At 43.5% G+C, this 20,392-nt stretch overlaps 1 protein-coding gene across 1 annotated transcript in view; it reads left to right on the top strand.

The window, feature by feature from the left end:
* Nucleotides 1–20,392, top strand: part of bahcc1b (BAH domain and coiled-coil containing 1b) — a 275,740-nt gene that overhangs the window by 180,482 nt on the left and 74,866 nt on the right. Inside the window, 1 exon segment of the mRNA XM_055653977.1 lies at nucleotides 18,813–18,945. Coding sequence (XP_055509952.1) covers nucleotides 18,813–18,945 — 133 coding nt within the window.

Raw genomic sequence — 20,392 nt, 5'->3', positions numbered from 1 at the left:
TGCAGATGCTGGTTTAAACCGAAGATAGACCCAAAGTGCTGAAGTAACTCAGCAGGTCAGGCAGCTTTTTTGAAGAAAAGGAAAAGGACTTGAGATAATCCTAGTGTGTATGGTATTTTAAAATTAACATTTATGATTGATTTTACTCTGATATAATGCCGAGATTGAAATTATTATTATTATAACTACCTTCCTATATCCATGTGTTCCAGAGGTAATCCCTCTTCAGAGTGAGTTTCTCTTCAGAGTGAGTTTCTGTTGTTAGGGAAATGTAAGGGCTTGCTCCAGGTTTATTGGGAAGATAGACTAGCAACAATGAGCTTCACATTCTGTACTTATCAGCATTCTTGCACTCCGATATGATGCTAGGCTGTGTTGCCCGCAAGTTGAATTGTGATGTGGAGTGTTATATAGGCTTTTATTGTCTCGTGTAGGCTCTGGAATTGTCACACAGGCTTATTGGTGCATAAATGTTTCGTATGACAAATCGAGACCTTGGTGTAGTCAAAAAGGGGAGAACTTCCTCAAAGTCGGCAAACCTTGAGGAGATTACACAGGAGGGTGCCAACCCCAAAATGTCACCTAACCAATTTCTCCAGAGATGCTGCTCGTTCCATTGAGTTCCTCCAGCACTTTGTTTCAAATCAAAAATCGTATCTGAATGCATTCGCTAACCTAAACCAACAGAGAACCACATGTTTGTTTAGTTTTAGTTTAGAGATACAGCGAGCCAGCACGATCCTTCACACTCGGGACAATTTACAGACTTTATCAAAGCCAATTAACCCAAAACCTGCAGGTCTTTGGAATATGGGAGGAAACCGCAGCACCCGGAGAAAACCCACGCGGTCACAGGGAGAAGGTACAAACTTCATACGGGCAGCTCCCTTAGTCAGGATCAAACCTGGGTCTCTGACGCTGTAAAGCAGCAACTCTTCTGCTGCGCTACCTTGCCACCCCTGTGTGTGCAACACTGTGGGTTTGTGTGTAACACTGCCGACCTTCCAATGGAAACCTTGGCAGGGTGATCTAGCCGGCAGCTTCTCCATCTCATCCTTTGTTGTGCTACAGCAGTAATTTGTGTCAGAGGCACAGAGAAGTCTGGCCTCAAATCTATCCCCAATCTGCTGATAGGGTGAAGACTTGGTCCAGAAGTTATGTGATAGATGGTGCTTTGGACTTTGGCCTCTGGCTAAATAAGATAAGACCGGCAAGAGTTGCTTTGGTGAACGTTACTGGTTATGGACTTCATGAAAAATCCATAGTTAAAATTTAACTGGGTGAATCCAGGCTAATCATTCTCAGCTCTATTGATGTGGTGAGATTGGACGCAATATCCCTTCAGGGAAGTAAAAGTTTCCCAAAGGTCTTTTTAGGTCTTTATTCTCTGGAGCGCAGAAGGTTAAGGGGGGACTTGATAGAGGTCTTTAAAATGATGAGAGGGATAGACAGAGTTGATGTGGACAAGCTTTTCCCTTTGAGAATAGGGAAGATTCAAACAAGAGGACATGACTTCAGAATTAAGGGACAGAAGTTTAGGGGTAACATGAGGGGGAACTTCTTTACTCAGAGAGTGGTAGCGGTGTGGAATGAGCTTCCAGTGGAAGTGGTGGAGGCAGGTTCGTTGGTATCATTTAAAAATAAATTGGATAGGCATATGGATGAGAAGGGAATGGAGGGTTATGGTATGAGTGCAGGCAGGTAGGACTAAGGGGAAAAAAAGTTGTTCGGCACGGACTTGTAGGGCCGAGATGGCCTGTTTCCGTGCTGTAATTGTTATAAGGGATATTGGCCAAAGGCTTTTCTGCAACAAAACAACAATCTCTTAGCATGTGCAAAGGATCTATTCCTGCAACATCTGAATTGGAGCAGACTAGAAGTTGTGTGCACTTCTACTTTCAAATCAACAAACAGAGCGAGATTTCACCAGTGATCTCATTTGACTTTTTTTTTTAAATGGTAAATTTTAAAGTAAATGCAGATGGGATGAGTTGACCTTGGCTTTATATTCTGTACACACATTGTGGGTCGGAGAACCTGCACATTCTATGTTTAAGATTTTATTGCGTTCCATGTTATTTTCCTGGTTCTCAAAATAAATGGTGAGAATTTGAGTCTAATATTTCAAAAAAACCACAGTTGGACAAATGTTACTGAGCCTGAGTCATTGTCATGTGGCTCTTCGGTCATTGACTCCTGCAACATGTTTTAGATTAGTTTAGTTTAGTTTATTATTGCCACGTGTACCGAGGTACAGTGAAAAGCTATCCAGTCAGACAATAGATGAGAACAACTATTTCCATCAATATAAACCCTCCATATTATTTACTTAGACCAGCAAACGAGTCAAATTTGACTTTACCAAGTTATTCTCCGCTGTTACTGGCCTTGCTCAAGACACAGCAGTATTGTTGTGTTTAATAAATAATTTTATTTGCCCAGTTCAAACATTTTTTACATTTTAAATTAAAATGCAATATTTGCTGTCCACTATGCACATTAGCCCCTGAATCTATCTCAGACGGCCTCCAGCAAGCCAGTGACACTGCAGGCTCCCACTCGAGGGGTTCCCTGTGTACAGTTAGAGTCATGGAAACCGGCCCATCGGCCCAAATTGCCCACATGTCCCATCTACACTAGTCCCACCTGCCTGCGTTTGGCCCATATCCCGGTATACCTACCCTATCCATGTACCTGTCCAAATGTTTCTTAAAATGAGCTGCCAGAGGAGGTAGTTCAGGCAGGTACTATCACAGCTTTTAAGAAACATTTTGACAGGTACATGGATAGGATAGTGCAAGCCTCAACTACCTCCACTGGCAGCTCTTTTCATAAACCCACCAAACTATGCGTAAACAAGTTACCCCTCATGTTCCTATTAAATCTTTCCAGCCTCACCTATGTCCTCTGGTTCTCGATTCTCATACTCTGGGCAAGAGCCTCTGTGCGTTTTCCTGATCTATTCACATGGAGCCTTCAATGCCTGGGCTATGATTGTCCATGTTGTCCAGATCCAGCAGCAGACTGATGAGACTGACTCCTGGCCAACCTGCCTCGTCAAGAGCCCAAGGGTCAGGAGTGTGGTGCTGAAACTTAACCAGAATTTGGGGAATAGCTCCATCGGATACTCAAAGAGGGGCATTAACACCAATTATTTTGCAGATCAGTAGTCTAATACCTGAAGTTGGCAGGATAGTGACTGAATGCAACACATGCCTTTACATTCCACGTAAACAGCATGACACCATCTGCCCTCAACATAGTGAGAAATTCCAAATCTTCCAGTGGAATGATTTCAACTATTTCTATTTTCCACCATCTTATAACATTGTACCAAAGAAAGCAATTGCTTTCAATTAGGTTCTTGCATCATTTAGAAAAGTTGAAGATAGGTTGAATATGGCAATATCAACCGATTCATCAGCAAAAGAACCAAAAGTGAGGAATCTGAGAATTATCTTTAAGCAGCAAGTTGGATATCACTGCCCAAAAGTGCATATAACACACTTAAAATCAAAGGTCTTAGTTTTTAGTTTAGTTTTAGTTCAGTTTAGTTTATCGTGTACTGACATACCGTGAAAAATGTTTGTTGCGTGCTTACCAGTCAGCAGGAAGACAATACATGATTACAATCAAACCATTTACAGTGTATAGATACATGATAAGAGAATAACGTTTAGTACAAGGTAAAGCCAGTAAAGTCCAATCAAAGATAATCCGAGGGTCACCAATGAGGTAGATAGTAGTTCAGGACTGCTCGCTGGTTGTGGTAGGGTGGTTCGGTTGCCTGATGACAGCCAGGAGGAAACTGTCTCTGAATCTGGAGGGGTGCGTTTTCACACATTTATACCTTTTGCCCGATGTGAGAGGGGAGAAGAGGGAGTGGCCAGGGTGCAACTGGTCCTCTTTCAAAAGTAGTCTTGGATGTTGGCAAAGTTTGGTAGGAGTTGGCAAAGTTTAAAGGGGGATCATTTATAGAGTTAAAGCCCTGTCCCACTGTACGAGTTCATTCAATAGTTCTCCCGAGTTTGCCCTGATTCGAACTCGGAGATTTACGGTAATGGCCACAAGTAGTTACTCGGGGCTCTCGTGGACGTTTTTCAACATGTTTAAAAATCTTCACGAGTCTTCCCTAGCTTACCACGTTTCCCAAGTACCTGTCATTAGTGTTACGGGCCGCTAAGAGTCCCCGAGCTTCGACGTACCCGCTACATACATTCTACGTGCTTCCACGAGTTTGATTTTTTTTAAACTAGGGAGAGCTCTTGAATGAACTCGTACTGTGGGACAGGGCTGAGAAAGATCTGAGAAGGGCGACCGATAGATCCTGCACATAGTCGATGGACCAAATATGCTTTTGTTTTGGCTCTAATTTTTGTTGTCCTATATAATCAATTTTCTTAAGAACAACCAGATTTAATGTGGGAAACACCACAGCAAGGAGTGGACCACACCAATGAATGAGACAAAACAGTCTGTGTGTTTATTTAAGAACTCCTGCAAAAGAAAGTATCCAAATATTTAACCTGAGGATTGTAAAATATTTGAAATGATGAATTACCTATGTGCATGTCTGTGCTGTGAGGCTGGGCTTATAGATTTGGTTGAACACAATGGTACAGGAAAGGAGAAATATTCTGGAGAATTGCCTTTGGTATGATTCTGTTGCTGTTGGTTTTTTTCTGGGTTTTGGTGTAAGTACTAACCAGCATGACGTGTAACAGCAAAAGACAATACTTCAGACCAAAAAAGGGCCCTGACCCGAAATGTCACCTTTTCACATTCTCCAGAGATGCTGCCTGACCCGCTGAGTTGCTCCAGCGTTTTTTTTTGTAAACCAGCATCTGCAACATCTTTGTCTCTCCTGATATGTAATAGCTACGGACTGCATCCCATCTTGCTGCTTACAGGGTAGGTTGGCTTTAGTATTTGCCACACACTTTGTTCCTAGCCACAGTGGTTCAGATTCATACATCACCTTCCTTGGATATTTTCAGGTCTAAATAAAAATACTTTCTGAAGATCCTGCTAAAAAGTGAATATTTTTGCAAAAGTAGTTTGGCTTGAGGCTTGAGGTTCATGCAGACTTCATTAAACGGTGTCACAACATTAAAACACTACTCTGAAAAGGGTTAAGCCATGGCCCAAACAAGGCCTTTCTCTCTGACCCCCACTGTATTACAGTGAAGGGCTTTGGGATCACAGTAAATGATTATGTATTTGGCATCAAACAGAGAATTTCTCGAATAGGATTTGACTGTGGTGTTTCTTCAATTGCAAATTAGAGTTCCATATAGGGAAATTACATTCTTTACCACCTCAGGGATTTTATATGCACTCAGCACCAGAAAGGGGAATGCTGTCATGCCTTTATCATTCTTCCCCACTTGGTCATGGAGTCATACAGCATGGAAACAGGCCCTTCAGCTACACTAGTCCCACCTGCCTGCAATTGGCCCATATCTGTCGAAACCTTTCCCATCCACGGACCTGTCTGATTGTTTCTTAAACGTTGTGATAGTACATGCCTCAACTACCTCCACCAGCAGCTCATTCCATATACTTTACCACCCTTTGTGTAAAAAAAACTTGCCCCTCAGGTTTCTATTAAATTTATCCCTCCCTCTTCTCAGTTTAGTTTATTGCCTCCTCCTTAGTTGTTTTATCAGTTCCACAGTTCTCCACCCCATCCCTAGCCAATAATGGACTGACCAGGCCACGCCCTGCCTGTGGTCATTTGTGGCTGATCCTGGTCTTTTCTCACCTCCAGCTCTTCACTTCCCCCTACTTTCAACATGAAGAAGGATCCCGGTCCGAAATGCCCATCCTTTTTCTCCAGAGATGCTGCCTGACCCGATGAGTTACTCCAGCATTTTGTGTCTCTATTTGGTCATTTGACACTTTGTGTTACATTCCGAGGCAAGAACTGCTCAGCTAATCACATTCCCCAAGCATTCGACCTATTTGCAGTTGAAAGTTGCACTAAATCCACAACGATCTACAAGTTTTAATGTTGTGAACTCCAGATCATCACTGCCTTGAAGGGAGCAAATGGCCATTGAGTCTGAGGCAGTTTCTCATTCAGCTAAATACCAGATTAACCTCCGCCCTTTCCTTATATTTCTGTGACTTATTTTCCCTCAAATGCCTCTGCAATTATGGCGGCACAGTGGCGCAGCGGTGGCAGAGTTGCTACCCAACACGCCAGAGACCCGGCTTTGATCCTGATGACAGATGCTGTCTGTACGGAGTTTGCACGGTCTCCCTATGACCACATGAGTTTTCTCCGGGTGCTCTGTTTTCCCCCCACATCCCAAAGGCGGGCGGGTTTGTAGGTTAATTGCCATTTGTAAACTGTTCCTCGTGTGTAGGATAGAACTACTGGAGGGGTGATCCTTGGTTGACAAGGGCTCAGTGGGCCGAAGGGCCTGTTTCCACGCTGTTTCTCTAAACTAAACTAAAAATGTACTTTTGGAAAGCCCTGATCGACACATCAAAAAAACTTCCCCTCATAAATCCTCTATATCTTTTGGCCAACGCTTTAAATCATAACTTGTCAACATAATAAAAACATATTTGTTCCCTCCCCGCTTCTCACCAAACTGCAGCCTAGTGTTTTTTTACCAATTATTTTCAACCTATGGCTTTTGATATTGTCTCCCACATGTCACTGCTCCAGCCATTGGTGGGAAAGCTACCCCTTCCTTGCTTCACTAAATGTGTGCAGCATATAACACTAAAAGCTACTTCCATTTCCTAAAAAGAACTATTTGCAAAAAATTGGAAAGGTAGCACTTCACCATTTACAGTACAGACTCGTGCACTAAAATGAGAACTCGATAATTCCCACTGGGACTTCAGTCCTGCGGCTGCAGCTGCAACTGCCACGTCATTGCTGCACCGACTGCAAGGAAACGAGTCACCATTGCAAGAACCCTCCCCATTGCAAGCCAGAACACAGCTACCGAAAAGCCTGAGAGACACAAGTGACTGCAGATGCAGGAATCTTGAGCAAAACACAAAAGTACTGGAGTCACTCAGCCGGTCAGACAAAATAGGCGATGTTTCGGGTCGGGTCCCTTCTTCAGACTGAAATAGGACACAAAAGGCTGTCCTAGGTTAAACGCAAATAAAGGGTTTTGGCTTCTGGGACTCTGCCAGGCTCCTAGACCCAGGTTGTCTAATCGGCGAGTGATCCACATTGCCAGTTTCCCACGCAACAGGCAAAGACTTCCTTAAATATCCACACTTCAATGAATATATGAATTAATACTTTATCCTCACATGTGACAGGTCACAGTAAAATGCTTTGTTTTGCATACCAAAGGTATGCAAAGAGCAGCCACATAAAGGGCGCAGATAACGTTACAAAGTATCCCGCGGCAGGTCTCCTTTGTTCCGTCCTCCTCTCCACCCCTCCCTCTTCCCCATGCCCGATCCTCCTGTGTGCTGCCCCCCCCCCATGGAGGATTCCCCACGTCGGGTCCCACTCCATCATCTCAAAATACTCTCCCATCAATGGACTACTTTTTGAAGTTGTTCATGGTTGTGGGCATTATGGTAGCTCATCTCCTCACGGCAAGATCCAAAGGGCAGCAATGAAAATTGCCACATAGGTTGTTTTAATGATGATCATTGTGGATAAGTATCACTCAGGCCAGTATAATTACCAGACTTACCTTGAAATAATCCCATCTCAGGGAACAGAGAGTCTTAGTTTAACTTGTGTAGGAAGGAACTGCAGAAGGGTCTCGACCCGAAACGTCGCCCATTCCTTCTCTCCATAGATGCTGCCTCGCCCGCTGAGTTTCTCCAGCATTTTGTGTCTACCAAGGAACTGCAGATGCTGGTTTATGCTGAAGAAAGACACAAAATGCTGGAGTAACTCCGCAGGCCAGGCTTGAAATAGATGACTTTTCGGGTCGAGACCTCTTCTTGTTTAACTTTGTCTGAATGACTCAGAATTCCTTCAACATTGTGTTGAAGTGTCAGCATAGATTTTTTTTGTTCCCAAGGCTCTGAGTGTTTAGTCTAAAGATTCCCTGACTCAGTAGTGAGTGTTACCAGCTAAACCCACGTCTGTAAAAATGATGGGATTGGATTGTTGTTACTGTATGATTTTTTTTTTAAAGAGACCCTGTAATGCACCATTTGTAACCCACAGATTAGATGCACGTGTATAAACAAAATAAACAAAACATATTAGCCAAAGCTGCAGCAATTGTGAGCAGTGGTCAAAACATAAACAAGGTCGATCTGTAGTGATACGCAACGGCTGAAATAAATAAAGAAGGTTGCGCAGATTTCTTAAACTAATTGAGTTCTGTGCCAGTTTTTGTGGTATTATCTTAACCCTGCAATGTACAACTGCTTCACAATCCGCTCTGAACCGTGTTATCCCTTAAACCTTGCTGCTTTTCTCTCTGTCGCCTCTCCCTTCCAAGAGCAATCTTTGAGCAGCAATGAATGAAGGGAGAGGGTGAAACAGCTGGAAAGGACACTGTTCAGCTGATGGAAGTTTGAGTTTATTAGGTGAAATGGGACACAACAGGCTGTCCTAGATTTAAGGGTCTAGATTTATGAGCTGATGGAAGTTTGATGAAATCTGAGTTTGAAAAATCTGTTAACAAAATTTTTTTTGTGAAAGATGCAGGGATATATTTTACCCCTCCCCCGACCGCCCTCCCCACCCTCCATTTTGATGTCTACGTCTGTCAACAACAGTGGCTCCACTTAAAAACAATTAAGAGTTCACAGTGTGTATTTTGAGGATCAGGCTGCAGTGACTCAACCCATTCACAGGCCTAAGGGGGAATCACAGGGCTCATCTCCTTGGGAACAGCACCATTGTGTTCCCTTTAAAATTTGCCCGCCTCAACTCCCCAATGTTTTATTAGCTTGTCTCCGGGCAGAATCTGAGCTTGGAAAGCAATAAGACAATAGTGCAGGAAATTTGTCAACACACTCCTCATTAAGCACAATGCACTGGACAATTCCCCACATCTCTTTAATAATTGCTTGCATTTCAGAATATCTGATAATTAATCTATAAATTGTGAAACTGTATCATTGAGTTGCCTCATTTACCCAGTAATAATCTAAACAACCTCCTCCACATTGTTCTCCTTAGCTAATGGCAACTTGTTTACAAACTATTCTCAGTCCTAAATCATTCATTAAAAGAGAGATTTTCATCAATGTGCGGAATTCCACTGAGTGTACTTAAATGTACTAATTCTTGATTTACAGTTGTACAGACAAGGTAATGTATCTTTAACGACCTCTAGTCTAGCAGACAGCTTATCCTTGCACAATGTAAATTTTTCCCTTGGCAAGATTTTACTGATCAGTATTGAAAAATCTATAGACCTGTCTGCAACAGTTATAAACCAGTTGATCCACCACAAATGGAGTATAAAGACCACACTTCCTTTCATTCACTAGTTTAATTGGTTTAGTTTAGAGATACAGCGTGGAAACAGGCCCTTCAGCCCACCGATTCCACGCCGACCAGAGATCCCCGCACACTAACACTATCCTACACACATACTAGGGACAATGTACAATTATACCAAAGCCAATGAACTGACAAACCTGTACGCCTTCGGAGTGTGGGAGGAAACCGAAAACCCACGCAGGTCATGGAGGGAAAGTAGAAACTCTGTACAGACAGCACCCGGGTCTCTGGCGCTGTAAGGCAGCAACTCTACCGCTGCGCCACTTAACACTGGTCCATTGGTGAAAACCCATCATCTAGAAATCAAATTGTTATATTTCAATCAGCCAATGAGCAAATTTCAAAACATGGAACATAGAACAGTACAGATAGACACAAAATGCCGGAGTAACCGATCTGAAACGTCACCCCCCTTTTCTCCAGAGATGCTACCTGTCCCACTGAGTTGCTCCAGCATTTTGGGTCTATCTTTGATTTAAACCAGCATCTGCAGTTCTTTCCTACACATAGAACAGTACAGCACAAGAACAGCCCCTTTACTCATAATAGCCATGCCGAACATGATGCCAGGTTAAACTAATCTCCTCTGCCTGCAGTTAATCCATATCTCTACATTCCTTGCATATCCATGTGCTGATCTAAAAGCCCTCTTAATCACCAGTACAGTATCTACCTCTACCACCATCCCTGGCACCCACCACACGCTGTGTTAAACAACCTGCCCTGTACTTCTCCTTTAAACTTTATCCCTCTCGCCTACACCTACGGCCCCTGGTCTTTGACATTTCCACCCTGGGGGAAAAAAGGTTCTGACTGTCTACCTTATCTCTGCCTCTCATAATTTTTACACACTTCCAGCAAGAGGGGGGAAACTCATCTTAATCCGATAAAAATAAATATTGCAGATGTTTGAGATCCGAAATACAAACAGCAAATGTATGGAAACATTCAGCAGGTGATGCAGCATCTGTTGAAAGAGAAACAGAGCTAATATTTCAGGTCTGAGATCCTTCATCGGAGACGACAAAACAATCACTCTCTTGCTCTGTTTCACGGGTGCAGCGAGTTTTCAGCAAGTCCTGTTTTTATTTTGTCTTTGCTCTCCAGCTCTTAATGACTGTGAGAGTATCAGATTCCCACCCAGTTCTCAAATGTTTGCTGGGACCAAGTGTGTGGAAGTTGATTACAATTTAGTTGCTCTAGCTGTTCAGTGCCAAATATTAATAAATCCATTCTTGGGAAAGGACTATTCACTGCTCTTCTACATAACCAAAACTGTTGGGTAGGTAAAAACCTCATGCCCAAGTTTACACCCCATGCCCAGTTTACCTTTACTCCTTATGTCAGTGTCCTCCACTTAGTATAATTTAGTTTAGTTCAGTTTATCGTCACATGTACCAAGGTACAGCGAAAAGCTCTTTATGTTGTGTGCTCTCCAGTCAGTGGAAAGACTATACATGAATGCAATCAAGCTGCCCACAGTGTACAGATGCTGATCATAGGGAATGATGTTCAGTGCAAGATAAAGTACAGTAAAGTCCGATTAAAGATAGTCTGAGGGTCTCCAATGAGGTAGATGGGAGGTCAGGACCTCACCGTAGCTGGTGATAGGATGGTTCAGTTGCCTGATAACAGCTGGGAAGATACTGTCCCTGAATCAGAAGGTCTGCATTTTCACACTTCTGTGCCTCTTGCTTCGTTTCATTTTGTTTATTGTCACATGTATCGAGGAACAGTGAAAAGATTTTGTTGCGTGCTAACGAGTCAGTGAAAAGACAATACATGGTTACAATCAAGCCAACCACGGTGTACAGGTACATGATAAAGGGAATAACGTGAATACCATTTAGTGCAAGATAAAGTCCGGTAAAGACAGATTAAAGATAGTCCAAGGGTCTCCAATGAGGTAGGTAGTAGCTCAGGACTGCTCTCTAGTTGGTGACAGGATGGTTCAGTTGCCTGATAACAGCTGGGAAAAACTGTCCCTGAATATGGAGTGAATGTGAATTGAAGATGATCTAGAGGAGAGGGGAGAAGAGCGAGTGACTGGGATGAGACTGGTCCTTGAATATGCTGTTGGCCTTGCCAAGGCAGCGTGAAAAGAGGATGGAGTCAATGGAAGGGAGGTTGGTTTGCTTGATGGTCCTAGGCTGCATCCACATTTCTCTGCAATTTCTTGCAGTCTATAATGTGGTGGGAGTGCTGCTGACAATATAATTCACCCCTATGAAGAATAGTAAACTGCAACCTAAATATTTCCTGAAATCACACTACCAATTATTCCTCTCGCGGCCTTCCAAGATTTTCCTGTAACATGGAAGATAGAATTTTTCTGTTTGGTTATAGAGATACAGAGTGGAAACAGGCCCACTGAGTCCGCACCGCCCAGCGATTCCCGCGCACTAATACTATCCCACACACACAAGGGACAATTTTCATTTATACCAAGGCAATTAAACTACAAATCTGTACGTCTTTGGAATGTGGGAGGAAACCGAAGATCTCAGAGAAAAGATCTCACACAGGTCACGGGGAGAAGGTACAAATGCTGTACAGACAGCACCTGTAGTCAGGATCGAACCTGGGTCACTGGCGTCCGAAGGCAGCAACTCTACTGCTGCGCCACCGCGTTGCCCATGATTAAAGGAAAATAATTTGAACTAACTTTCTGAAATACTGCTGGGTTTGGATCTGTTGTTTCAGAAATATCGCAGGAAAGTTGAATGAGCCCACCATGGGATGTATTTATTTTATCACCCCCTCCTTTAGGCAAATCTAATTTCTAATCATTTGCTTGCAGTATTTCGCACATTAACATTACCAGTCTGTTGCCTGATGCTGGCATCTGTTGCAGGGAATTTAGGGCCCACAATCTAAAGCATTTAAAGATCTGATTTCACTTGGTAGTGATAACATCTCAATTTGACTGTTGGCACAGCTCTGCATTATGTAATCCAAAGCTTGAAGTGTGATGCCAAATAATGAACATGCAGATTATTTCCAGCAATATACTGCCGGAGTCACGATTAGTCAAATAGTCAACAAACTGCATCAATACACAGAAAGATCAACTAAATATTTTCTTACAAATGTCACCGATTTGTAAAAAGGAGCAGCCCTATTTATGACAAATGACCGGATTATCATTTGTTCCAGTAATGACATCATGTTAGGTTGTGGTCAAAAATAAATGGAAGTTTCTAAAACATTGATCTTGTGCACAAAACCTCTCACCTTGGCCGTTCCACATTGGCAAGTAAGGAAATGGAATTCTAGGGGGCAGATTTTTGATTGTCGTCCTCAGCCGGTTTGAAACTTAACTCACGGCTGCATCAGCACCTGATGGGAACCGTTGTAGCTGTTACACTTGGTGCATTAAATGCAGAGAAAGTTGATGAAAGCCGTGAAATGGAGTTCAAATAGTCCTGAAAATGATCAACATCATACGTGTGTGTAGACCGAGTGAATGAGATTGCACATTCAGGAGCGCAGCATTTCTGGAAGGTTTGCTCCATTTTATAAAGAATGAGCGTGGCTTTTAATTAGACCTGGCGTTTCTCTGAGTCCGTACTACAGGCAGGCAACACGTAACTAGTCTTCATCCTTCCTGTTGTATGTTTCACTTAACTATTGCATCCAATTAAATGAATTCAACTGCTTAGTGTGCAAGGCATGAACCAGATAACTATTTAAAATGGAGGATATATTCTTGAGTTACTTATTGGCTCATATTAACTATAACAAAGAAATTTGAAACTAATTAGGGCTTGTTCTCCAGCACTAATTGCGCAGAGTTTGAGAAACACTGTCCATTTCCGACGTTTGCCCAGTTAACGAACTATATTGGAAAGAATAAACAGTTCGCAAAAAAAAACTATGCCTAAAACTTGACAAAGTGCAAGCATTTCGTATCCCTTAAAAGTCCCCCCTCTGTTCACCAGCTGTTGGCAGTTTATTACGTTGAATTAATGTTCCTGTAGTTTGGAACAGGGGTCCCCTTCCTCCTCCCTATCACATGCATGAGCAATCTAGGACACTGGTGACACTTCACTGTGGAGTCACAGAAGGGCAGCAGGTCCTGAGGTCAGTGTGCGAGCAATCATGTGAGATATGCTAACAGAACCAATGCTGCCTGTGCAATTTAAACCAAGCAACATGACCCAGTTCATCCTGAATCAGATTACAGGGCTGTTCATGCACTAAATTAAATAAATAAAGGTTAACATTTTGGAGACAGTTCCTTTTTATTGGCTTGAGTGGGCATTTAATTAACAAATAATTTGTCTTAAAATGGAGTCGGTTCTGGCGGGTTGAAAGAAGGGCTCAAATAATGGAGGTCGCAGCTGGAGAGTTTACAAGTTCCATTGACAGTGGAGCCTGAAGTTCAATTTAAAGCAGCAAAATGTTATTGCATTGCCCCGTACAAACAATCCAGTCCAATAACACCAACTTGTATTTATGCAGCATCTCAGAGTGTGTCACAGAAAGGTTTGGATTAGAGATACAGCAAGGAAACAGGCCCTTCGGCCCACCAGGTCCATACTGACCGTTGATCACCCATTCACACAAGTTCCCGGTTATCCCATTTTCGCATCCACTCCCTACACACTAGGGGCAATTTACAGAGGCCAATTAAACTATAAACCTGCACGTCTTTGGGATGTGGGAGGACAGAGGAATGAAGATTAGACTTTATTTCCCTTCCATCACATTGAGGAATGTGGGGAATCCACTGTGGTGGATGTTTGTGTTAATGTTTATGTAGTTGTGTGGCTTGTTGCTTTTTTTTGTATGGCTGTATGGTAATATGAATATCACTGTACCTTACACGTGACAATAAAAGACCATTTAAACCGGAGCACCCAGAGGAAACCCACACAGTTGCAGGAAGAACTCGACACAAAAAAAACCTTAAGTCAGGATTGAACCCAGGTCTCTGGCGCTGCGAGGCTGTAACTCTACCTCTGTGCCGCTGATCTCAAAGGTTTAGTTTAGTTGGTTTAGTTTAATTTAGAGATACAGTGCGAAAACAGGCCCTTTGGCCCACTGAGTCTGCGACGACCAACGATTCCCGCACATTAACACAAACCTACACACACTAGGGACAAATTACACTTAAACCAAACATACAAACCCAAGCCAATGAACCTATAACCTGTACGTCTTTGGAGTGTGGGAGGAAATCGAAAATCTCGGAGAAAACCCATGCGGTCATAGGGGGAAAGTACAAACTCGATATAGACAGCACCCATAGTCAGGATTGAACCCATGTCTCTGGCGCTACTGTACCTCAGGTTGTGTCGTGAGATATTAAGGCAGGTGATGAAGTTGGTAATTAAGGAGGGTCTTAAAGAGGAATGAGAGGCAGTGACGAGGAGAGGTTTAAGGAGTGAATTCCAGAACTTGGCAGCTAATGGGTCTGCTATATGATGGCTTATCTAAAATCAGAGATGATTGTGGCCAGAGCAGGAAGACGTGTCTCTGGGAATTGTATGGTGGGAGTGAGATTACACAGGTGGGGAAAGGTGATGCAATGTAGATGGGTGGTAATGTGGTAAGCGAACACAGGATGGGTGAATCTGCTGTAATATTACTTAGGACATGTCAGCAGAGATTTGAATGAGGAATGGTTTACAGAGGATGCATCTTCAATTCTTTGCCCGCTGGATAACGAGAACTAATTATAGTTTGTTCCACATTACTACATTTATTCTACAATGCCACATTTGAAATACTTCAATCCACTGCACAACTTTTATTAACCAGGGAGGCACAGTGGTAGGTTGCTGCCTTACAGCGCCAGAGACCTGTTCGATCCCGATGACAGGTGCTGTCTTTGTGTAGTTTGTACTTTCTCCCTGTGACCACCTGGGTTTTCTCCGGGTGCTCCGGTTTCCTCCCACACTCCAGAGACGTTCAGGTTTGCAGGTTAATTGGCTTCTGTAAATTGTAAATTGTCCCCAGTATGTCGGATAGTTCTAGTGTACAGGGTGTTCCCTGGTCGACACGGATTCAGTGGGATGCAGGGCCTGTTTCTGCTCTGTGTCTCTACAGTCTAGTCTAAATCTCAAGGAGGTGGGTCGATTCTAATCCAGCACGTACAACATTCCTACTGTTTCTGCTTACAGCGCTATGACTGTGACACCACACACTGAGCTCTAGTTGTTTTGATAGCTTTAGATCAGCTTCTAGCTGCGGAAAATGAAGCCCAGATCTCCACCCTTCAGCATCCGAATGGCAATTACATTTTGCTATTACACAACAGCAAGTTTAGTGTCGTTTAGAGATATAGCTTAGAAACAGGCCCTTCAGCCCACCGAGTCCACGCTGACTATCAATCACCCGTTCACCCTAGTTCTATGTTATCCCGCTTTCTCACCCACTCTCTACACACCAGGGGCAATCTTTACAGAGGCCAATTAGCCTACAAACCCGCACATCGTCAAGATGTGGAAGGAAACCGGAGCACCTGAATGAAACCCACGTGGTCACAGGAAGAATATGCAGACTCCACACAGACAGCACCAGCGGTCAGGATTGAACATGTGGCACTGTGAGGATGTGTCACTGCTGCCATGGCTGACCTAAATGTTTGTGCCTGACCTAAAGTTGTGCCTAACCTACTCGTGACTAACAAGAAAAATAATATTTTTTAAGAAAACACTTCACTATCAAGGTTACAATGCTTCTTTGGCAATAGGTCTGTGATGGATTCCATTCTTAATGACTCAATTCTCTCTGCCTAACATGGATCAGAGTTATACTGTACACATTGCAATGGGAGAAAGTCAACTTAACTGTGCTTCAGCGCAGCATGTATGGCATGAGTACCTTTACAAATAAACTGGTTACTTGGACCACTTCTCAAAATATTAAGATATTTTTTGACTGGAAAAGCCAGCCAATGTTACAAGCAAATAAAATTCTGCAGTCACTATAAATCTGAGAAAAAGGCTAAAACTGCTGGAACTATTCAGGTGATCTAACGTTGACTGTAGAGAAAGAAACAGATATTAGGACAAATCATGCTGATTTTTGGTAGGCAGTTTCACGGAGAACCACTAGCTGGCTGAAATGATCTCCCAAAAGGCATAGGGTAGAACTGCTGAATATACTTAAGGTTAGCTGATGCCCAGTGATGGTTCAAGACTCAAACATAGTCATAAATTCTAGTGCAGCCCCATTTATTCAAGTTTGGGTTTAGTTAGTTTAGTTTAGGTATACAGCATGGAATCATGCCCTTGAGCTACCGGGTCCATGCCGACCATCGATCTTCCGCTCATATGTTGTAGATGGAGCCCAGACCATCAAGCAAACCAACCGTGATGGTGTTGATCATGGTGTTGGTTCTTTATCTCTCTATGTGGAAGCTGCCTGACCTGCTGAGCATTTCAAGCATTTGTTACTTTTATTCCTAATTTGGTACCCAATATTTCAAATGCTCTCCCAAAAAAGAAGGTCCTGGTGCTATCCTTGTCCAAATTAATTATTAAAACAACATCTAAAGCTCACGAGTACATGATTTATTAATAACCGTATCATTCTCTTGCACATTTTTGGAGCACCGGCAGATTTGACAGTAAAACACCAGTTTGTAAACAAGGGATTTAAACCCAAGGTCGTTTCATAGAGTCCTACAGTGTGGAAACAGGCCCTTCAGCCAAGCTTGGCCACACCGGCCAACATGTCCCATCTACACTAGTTCCCACCTGTCTGCATTTGGCCCATATCCCTCGAAACCTATCCTAACCATATACCTGTCTAAATGTTTCTTAAACATTTACATAGTAGCTGTCTCAACTACCACTTCCACCAGCGTGTTGCATGCACCACCCTTTGTGTAAAAAGGTTACCCCTCAGGTTCCTATTAAATCTTTCCCACCTCTCCTTAAACCTATGTGCTCTGGTTCACGATTCCCCTACCCTGGGCAAGGGATTCTGTGCGTCTATGCTCGAAACCTGTCCTATCCATGTACCTGTCTAACTGTTTCTTAAACGTTACGATAGTCCCTGCCTCATCGACCTCCTCCGGCAGCTCGTTCCCTGCGCCCACCACCCTTTGTGTGAAAAAATTACCCCCCGGGTCCCTCTTAAATCTTTTCCCCTTCATGCATTCCTGGTGAGGTGAGCTGCTCCTATTGCAGGGTGATGTGGGGCCAGGCTAAAGTCCTTCAGACTGCTGCACCTGACTGCAGGCCTCCCTCCCCCAGCAGCCAGCAGCTATGGTTGGCTTCCCTTTCCCACTCCTGTGCCATCACTGACATTTCCAATCGGTATATTAACCTTGCTTCGGAAATGCACAGAAAACATATGCAACCGAACAGGAGTTTTAACAAAATTATGAGCTAAATCGCAAACAGCTGGAAAGTTGAAACGCAACATCAAAATAACAAGAGGTCACATTTGAGTTCCATGACCTTACCTACCTAAATCTCGAAAACGTGGGCTTTTTTTTTTTAAGTGTGTTGTTGGCTGCTATCCTATACGAGATTGTTCTGATGGAATCCAGATGAGCTCATACAGCTATGGTTTCACTGCAGAACAACAAGTCTCAGATTCCACCATCAAACCTGAAGATCCTTCACAGGCTGTCAGTGCGAGGGAACTATTGCTGATGGAAAACAAATGGTTCAGGTTCGACTTTCCTGATGGTGTCTCTGACTGCACCACCGCGATCGCTAACACTTTAAATCCTTCAAGAGTCCTGTGAGCAACATTTTGTACAATGCGTTCACGTTTTTTTTTTAAACGTTGGCACGGCAGAGTTCTATGCTCTGAACTTGCCAACCTAGTGCTGCATTCTCCTTCAGGAAAACTGCAACACTTGCAGCGGGGTGGTAATTTAATCCTGCTCAAAGCACAAGCTGACTCACGAGCAGAGGTGAGTGCAAGTGCTGAGAGAGCACTTTTTGGCCATCATAATTAAACTGACCCTGAACCGAATACAGTGTAAAGGTGATTGAAATATATGGAAAGCACGGTTCCTACCATCTGTTCTGCACATTTTGCTTATCGTACAATATCCGCCACTGCGTTTTGGTGAAAAAGCGAGTTGGGGGCTGGGGGAAAATTGAGAAAAATCAATGAAAAATATACCTAGTTCTCGGAAAGGAGCAAATTCCTCGGGCTCAATGTTCCCAGTGGTCAATTAGAAACTTAATGCTGTATGGCTCAGTGTAGAAATCTATCTATTGAACTGTTCAAAAGCCAAGGCGAATGATCTAATGGCGATCAGGTTCAATTGGAGATTCAGGCATTACCGCATCAAGCTGGGTCTGTCAGTGGGTGTTTGTTACAGCGATCGCCTTAGATGATGCAGCACATTGAAGGCAGACTCTGGTTTATTCTATTCCAGGTCCATCAGGACGGGTTTGACTCTCCTCTGTGAGGAACTGAGGAATGAAGTGGAGCCCAAGAAGAAGAAGTGCAAACTCGCTGGGAGGGAAGGCAAAGACCAGGAAGATGGTGACCATAAGGCATGCTCAGAGGTCAGTGAATGTATCATGCTGTTAAAGAAATAATGTGTGTGTAATATAGGGGGGCAAGGCAAGGCTCAGTTACTAAAACGGTACTATGCAGAAGCCATACCGTGCAGGACAGCTGGTTTAGTGGCAGAGGCACAGCGGTAAATCTGCTGCTTTATAGCACCAGAGACCCCGGTTCGATCCTGACAATGGAGGCTATCTGTATGGAGTTTGTACGTTCTCCCTGTGACCGGGTGGGTTTTCTCTGGGTGCTTCGGTTTCCTCCCACACTCTAAAGACGTGCAGGTTTGAGGGTTAATTGGCTTCAGTAAAATTGCAAATTGTCTCTGGTGTGCTGGATAGTGCAAGTGTATGGGGTGATCGCTGATTGGCGCGGACTTGGTGGGCCGAAGGGCCTGTTTCCACACTGTATCTCTTAAAAAGTCTGAAGACATTTGCTCCAGCAACATACCCCATCTAGTAGCTAGTTGGAAAATAAGCACCAGCGCTCTGGCATAGGGATAGAGAAACCACTCGGTGATCACTATAGTCATCCCTCAGAGATCACTATTCCTGTGACTCCTGTCGAAGCCCCACTCTACCCAAGGCCTCCTCAGCTTGCCACGTCTGTCGGTGGTCTCAGTGCAGTTACAAAAGATCTCCCCAGCAAGATTTCGGATGTGTGAGTCGGCATCCGAGTTAGATGTATATGGGAAGGAACAAAGGGGGAGGGGGAGAGAGAATGGAGAGGCAGAGGCAGGAAGAAGTAGGGTGCTGGAGAGTTGGCAACAGTCTACTTCTACCACAGCGATAACCCTTCAAAAAATACCATTACCTTCTCAAAGACAATTAGGGATGGGCGATAATTGCCACCAATGTTCAGATAAATAATCACACTTAAAAAAACGTCAATGAGATTCTCTGAGGCAATGAACAGTATCAGGGAAATGCAACTTCCCTTCAACAGCAGGTGCTGTAGGGGAAGAGGGCAGATTGAAAGGTAGAAGAATTGCACTGGGGCAGTAAATCCAACTGTGTAAGGGTAAATGTTGGAATGTCAGGGCTTCCTTTGAAAAGCTAAAACAATAACATCTTATGGCAGCGTGATTTTGTTTTAAACTTTTTTTTCTTTCGCCAATGAACTTGTAGATTTAAAGCGATCCATCCCAAATGTAAGCACTGTGCTTGATGCTTCTGATGGGCTACACAGAGCAGCTGTCGTCTAGGCCATGTACATGGGCAGAACCTATTGAGGAGTTGAGCAATTGAAAGGATGCAAGGAGCCAAAAGGATAGGGTCAGAACAGCCACATTTTGCCCCGTTGGTTTAACTTCACTCGGTTGTTCAGTTGGAAACAAGTGTTTTGAAAACATAAAATGGCAGACCAAAGAAATAAAAGTGAAAAATAGCATAAATGTAGAAACCTCCATCCATGAATAGAAAGTGCGGTGTTACAGCAATGCACCGAATC

This window comes from Leucoraja erinacea, chromosome 23, assembly GCF_028641065.1.
Source record: "Leucoraja erinacea ecotype New England chromosome 23, Leri_hhj_1, whole genome shotgun sequence".
NCBI lineage: Eukaryota > Metazoa > Chordata > Chondrichthyes > Rajiformes > Rajidae > Leucoraja > Leucoraja erinaceus.
The sequence above is the reverse complement of the archived record's forward strand: the minus strand, read 5'-3'. Positions and strand labels throughout refer to the sequence as shown.